Source organism: Coffea arabica, chromosome 11e (assembly GCF_036785885.1).
Source record: "Coffea arabica cultivar ET-39 chromosome 11e, Coffea Arabica ET-39 HiFi, whole genome shotgun sequence".
NCBI classification, from domain to species: domain Eukaryota; kingdom Viridiplantae; phylum Streptophyta; class Magnoliopsida; order Gentianales; family Rubiaceae; genus Coffea; species Coffea arabica.
Genome location: NC_092331.1, coordinates 16374109 through 16380108, shown reverse-complemented (window position 1 = coordinate 16380108; position 6000 = coordinate 16374109). Strand labels below are relative to the sequence as shown.

Below are 6000 nucleotides of genomic sequence, written 5' to 3'. Positions count from 1 at the left end.
AACTTTATCTTTCATTAACGTGCTTTCATACGAGGATTGTTCTTAAAAAAGAAAAGAAAGAAAAACAGTACATTTGGATAGGAGTTTATTTAAAATAATTATTATAGTATTTTTCATGATATAATATGTGTAACATAAAAAAATTGATTAAAAAATAAAAAATATATATTTATGATGGTGCATGTAAACCGCCATATGACAGACAGAAGTACTGGCTTGCTTGATGGGACACGGCAGTTGACTTGCCCTCCATCCCAGTGTCCGCGGCAGTTGACTTGACCTCCATCCCAGTGTCCCCAGGTGTCCCGTTTTAATCTGCAGAAAATCGTGCAATAAAAGATAAAGCATGGAATTGTTATTTTCCTCATTCCTGTATTCGCATATGAAAGTGTATAACCTTCTGCATATATAGTGCATTTCACACTTCTATCTCAATGATCAAGCAGGCCTGAATACAAAAATTTTCAACTGTTTACTTTTGGTCATCTGCTTGATTCTGATCAAAATGATCTACAGAAGCGTATTATTCTCGTGTTTCCCGCTAATTTGTTTGATTAGCTTCAACACGGGACTGATTTATGCCGATTATTGGTGCGTAAATCCTAACACCACTGCTGGCAGAAGGTATACAGACAACTTGAATTTCCTCCTTTCCACTCTATCCTCAAATGCTTCTTTGGCAAGCAGGAATGGCTTCTACAATTTCACTGCTGGCCATGACCCCTCTAACATGGTCTACGGTCTATTTAATTGTCGAGGTGATGTGAATCCCGATGGTTGTGGACGATGTGTAGCAAACGCCCGTGGGGATATTCTAAAGACATGCTGGAATCAAACGACGGTTTATATGTTATACGACGAGTGCTTGTTGCGTTATTCAAATGAGTCCATGTTCCCCTGGACCGATCAGAGGATCATCTTCAATAAAGTGAATACACAGAATGCCACTGATCCAGACAAGTTCAACCAGGTCTTAAGTCATATGATGAATGACATAGCAAGTCAGGCTGCAAATGCTCGGTCAGAGAAGAAATTTGCTATCAAAGAAGAGGATTATTCCCCATTTCAGAGGAGATTATACGCCCTTGGACAGTGTACTCCAGATCTTTCCAGTCTTGACTGCGAGAATTGCCTTAGAAGCGCCATTTCTCAAATACCCACATACTGTAATAACCGTCAGGGCTGTAGATTTGCGTTTTTTAGCTGCAATATTAGGTATGAACTCTACAAGTTTTACAATTCTATAAGCCCAGCACCCGAGCCTGCATTGAGTCATCCTCCTACTCCTCCTCCTCCACTTCCTCCTTCCAATTCTACTAGTAGTGAAGGTAAGTTCCAGTTCTTAACAAAATGATATGAATTTATCTGAACTCTTAATTGTAATTTTGTTTTAGGATTAGTTAGTATTTCAAGTCTTTCACACTTGTAGCTATTGAGCCACACCTGGTAGTCAACAGCTATATTCATCAAGTTCTCACGTGGATTGTATAGATTTCATTACTTTTTTGCAGCCAATTGCTCGCTTAATGAAGCAGCGGAAGAAGAAATCCCGAATCTTTTTCTCTATATATAACTATGAAAACCACAAAAATCTCCATTGGTCAGTTATTTTGACAGAATCCAGTATGGGAATTTAAACTGTCTTATTTGTTAAAGATTTTAAAAGAATAAATGGATCTGAACATTTCACTTTTCAAATCCTTGCCTACTTTACTTTAAAAACAGATTTTTGAGCTAAAGAGCTTTTATTGATTTATTCAGAGGGGGGCGGAATCTCAACACAAACAATTGTTGCAATTGTTGTCCCAATATCTCTTGCCATTGTGCTATTGGTCGTGGGCTTCTGCATAGCAAGGAGACCCAGGAAGCCATATTTTGCCATTATGGAAACAAGCGGTAAATTATAAGGACTGAGAAGTGCAGTTGCAGTAAACACATTTACCATTCTTAAAGGGTCGATTCATTTAATATTCACTAAGCTTGTACCATTTTTGCTGCAGGTGCAAGTGAAATCTCAGCCGCAGAATCGTTACAATATAACCTCAGTGATATTCAAGCCGCCACGAACAACTTTGCCGTTGGAAACAGAATTGGAGAAGGTGGATTTGGACCTGTATACAAGGCGAGTTAAGTTTAAGCCATTTTCAAGTATGCTGAAAATTTATGAATATGATCGTTGTAAATCAAAATTTTCTTATACTTTGTTAATTTGCAATCAGGGTACACTTCATAATGGACAAGAGATAGCTGTGAAAAGGCTATCAAGAAGCTCAGCTCAAGGCACAGAAGAATTTAAAAACGAAATTGCCCTGGTTGCTAGGCTTCAACACAGAAACTTGGTCCGACTACTTGGTTTCTGCTTGGAAGGAGAAGAAAGAATACTCATCTATGAATTTGTGACCAACAAAAGTCTTGACTACTTTCTCTTTGGTTAGGTTCCAGTCAAACACCCTTGATTTATTTTGGAATTGATTGTCTAGTCTTTTTTGGAAATTAACTTTTGTAGTTAAAGAAACTAACAAAGATGTGTCATGTTTGTTGATGGTATAGACCCAGAAAAGCAACCACTTTTGGACTGGTCAAGACGATTCAAGATCATAGGAGGAATAGCAAAAGGACTTCTTTATCTTCATGAAGATTCTCGACTTAGGATTATACATCGTGATCTTAAAGCCAGTAACGTATTATTAGACAGAAATATGAATCCAAAGATCGCTGATTTTGGCTTGGCAAGGCTCTTTGGAGTTGATCAATCTGAAGGAAATACAAGTAAAATCGCAGGGACATAGTAAGTTCTGCACCCACATCTTGTTATCTACATGGTTATATGATTGTAATAACACAATGATCCCTCTATCTTTAAAACTCTAATATTTAATTACATTCTCTACATTTTGTCATCATCAGTTTTAAATTTTCAAATTGCTGAATCCTGAAGTTTATTACAAATGGTTCTAATTTGTAGTGGTTACATGGCTCCTGAATACTTGCACGGCTTGTTCTCTGTAAAATCAGACGTGTTCAGTTTTGGTGTTCTAATTTTAGAAATTCTGAGTGGCAAGAAGAACAGTCAGTTCAACCAAGCTCAAGGAGGAGATGACCTTCTAAGCTATGTAAGTGCAAAATAAACATCTCATTTTCTTGGAATTCTCATTGGAGAGCGCTTTGTATACATTTGAATGAGATAATTATATTCCACTATCATCACTTGCAATACATATTGCAGGCTTGGAGACAATGGAGGGATGGAACACCATTAGCATTGGTAGATCCAACAATCGGAGATACATATGCAAGAAATGAAGTTATTCGAAGCATCCATGCTGGCTTGCTGTGCGTTCAAGACGAAATTGAACAAAGGCCAACCATGGCTTCAATAGTTCTCATGCTCAATAGTAACTCTATAACGTTGCTTGCACCAAATCCGCCTGCATATTTTGGTCGTAGTAGAACACAAAGTTCACCTAACGATTTACCAGTATCTGATTCATCTACCAGCACCAAGTCAGCACCAAACCCGTCTATCAACGAAGTTTCAATCACTGAGTTACATCCCAGATAAACAACAGCAGAATGATAGACACCTCGAATCACGTCAAGTAGTTGCATAGGGAAAATTTGTCAAGATTTTGTACTGTAAAATAAGCAGGTCTTTAGCTGAACAAGTCCATCTGTCTAGTGTTGATTGATGGTGACTAGCCTTGACCATTGTAGTCTGGTTCATAAACCATGTGGAACGTGGACCGTGTAGATATCTATCATGATCACCTCCAGCAGTCCAATTACATTCTGGCACATCAACCTACTTTCTTAAAAGTGAAGAGAGTTACACATATAATGGTGTTTGGTCCCATGAGCTGTTGGGGATTTTGTTGTTTTGATTTGGCATTTCTGTCTTTTTCAAGCGTGTTGGTCTCCTCTTATCTCTAAGCCTTAAGCTTTACGCCTCTGTTTTGAAACTCGGATCGGACCGGCCGGTCGAACCGGGAACCGGCCAGGTAGCCGGTCCGAGTCATACTAAAAAACCGGGAATTTAAAATCCGGTCAAAGTCGGTCAAAAATTGGGTTTGACCGGAAAAAAATCGATTTTTCCGGTTCAACAGTGTTTTTTTTAAAAAAAAATTCAAACTTTTTAATATTATGTTTTGACCCCCCTAAATTATTAAAACTTATTGATATACCTCAAATATTTGATACTTTATAAATATTGTCCTAAAATTTGATGTTATTTTTCAATTTAATTCATAATTTTAATTCTAAACTTATTAATATTTATTAAATAATATAAATTGCTACTTGATTGTTCTAATTTCTTTGTATTTTCTTATTAAATATATTTGAAACATCAAATATATATGAATATACCTTTATTAATATCAACATATTATTAAATAGGGAAATTTGCCAAATTGGTCCCTAACATTTACCAAAAACACTTTTTTAGTCCTTTACATATAAAATCAGCCAGAATGGTCCTTCACATTTAAATTGTGAGCCAATGTGGTCCTATTGCTCGTTTTTGCTTATTTCTCCGGCTAAAAATAGCACGCCCTCTCACATGATCATATTTTTAGGGACAAAACCGGAAACACATTTCATTACCTGTTGAAAGTAAAATGAATGGACAACCACCAAACTACACATTTCACCTTTGGCTCTCAAAGTTTCAAGAAACCCTAAATTGCATCCCCGAATTAACAAGCATTACTTGGAAATGTACTGCTGATGATGGTCTGATGGCGCCAGCCTCGGCAATCATAATTCGATTCTCGGGTTTGTTTTTGGCGAGGAGTCTGAGCTCCAAGATGGCTTGTTTTTGGTCTTCAGGGGATGGAGAATTAAGATCGGAGACGAGCTGGCGGATCAGTTCGTCAGAGGAACTGTTGTTGTTGTTTTCGGAGAAGGCGCAAGCAATAAGTAGACGTCGGCTCTGGGAAGAAGCGGTGGGGAATTCGCCGGATCTGTCGCTGTTGCAGTCGCTGAAAGCTGAGGAAGAACCATCGTGGATGCTGAGGCCGCTGAAGCTTCGCCCCATATAGGTAAAACTATTGGACTGGACCTCTGTTTCCATTTCTAGTGCAAAAAATGGGATTAGTACATCAAGAATTAGGTGGATGGAGCCTGGAGGGGAGGTGAAGACCGAAAACGACAGCGTTTGAGGTTGTATGGGCCCTTTTGAGGTAGTTACCTGTATAAGACCTAGCTATGAGTTGATCATAACCATTTTCATGGAGCTAGCCAGCAAGGGGGTGTGGAGTTCGGGGGGAGTGGGGAGTTCAATAAAAGGCGAAGGCAGGGGATGCAATTTAGGGTTTCTTGAAACTTTGAGAGCCAAAGGTGAAATGTGTATATTGGTGGTTGTCCATTCCTTTTACTTTCAACGGGTAATGAAATGTGTTTCCAATTTTGCCCCTAAAAATATGATCATGTGAGAGGGGCGTGCTATTTTTAGCCGGAGAAATAAGCAAAAACGAGCAATAGGACCACATTGGCTCACAATTTAAATGTGAATGACCATTCTGGCTGATTTTATATGTAAAGGACTAAAAAAGTGTTTTTGGTAAATGTTAGGGACCAATTTGGCAAATTTCCCTATTAAATATTATATATATAATATTTTAATTTTTAAATAATTTTTATTTATGACGTCATCCGGTTCGACCCCTATCGACCCCCGGTCGAACCCATTGACCCCTGACCCCTGACCTCGGCCGAGTCGCTATCCGGTCCGGTTCTGAAAACATAGTTTTACGCGTGCTTGTTTGCTGCCAGGCAATGGTGGGCTTAGTCCCAATTTTGCTCCCCAAAATTTTCTGCCATATACTCATTTCGACTAGAGTTGCGGGCGGGTGGCATTTTGTCAATTTGTCATTTTCTGCCATATATTGTAAAGTATTATTTAAAATATTATTTGAAATAATTAATGTAATATTTTTTATGATTTGATATATGTGAGATAAAAAGGTGGTTGAAAATATAAAAAGATAGATTGCAAAAAAT

The 6000-nt window shown here is 38.1% G+C and overlaps 1 protein-coding gene across 1 annotated transcript; it reads left to right on the top strand.

Annotated features, from left to right (window-relative positions):
* Positions 1-288: 288 nt before the first annotated feature.
* LOC113717927 (cysteine-rich receptor-like protein kinase 10) lies at positions 289-3851 on the top strand. Its single transcript, XM_027242775.2, has 7 exons — positions 289-1328; positions 1762-1896; positions 2001-2122; positions 2220-2430; positions 2551-2788; positions 2966-3113; positions 3227-3851. The coding sequence occupies exons 1-7, from the start codon at positions 506-508 to the stop codon at positions 3560-3562; spliced, it is 2013 nt and encodes a 670-aa protein (XP_027098576.2). The 5' UTR covers positions 289-505; the 3' UTR covers positions 3563-3851.
* The last annotated feature ends 2149 nt before the right edge of the window (positions 3852-6000 follow it).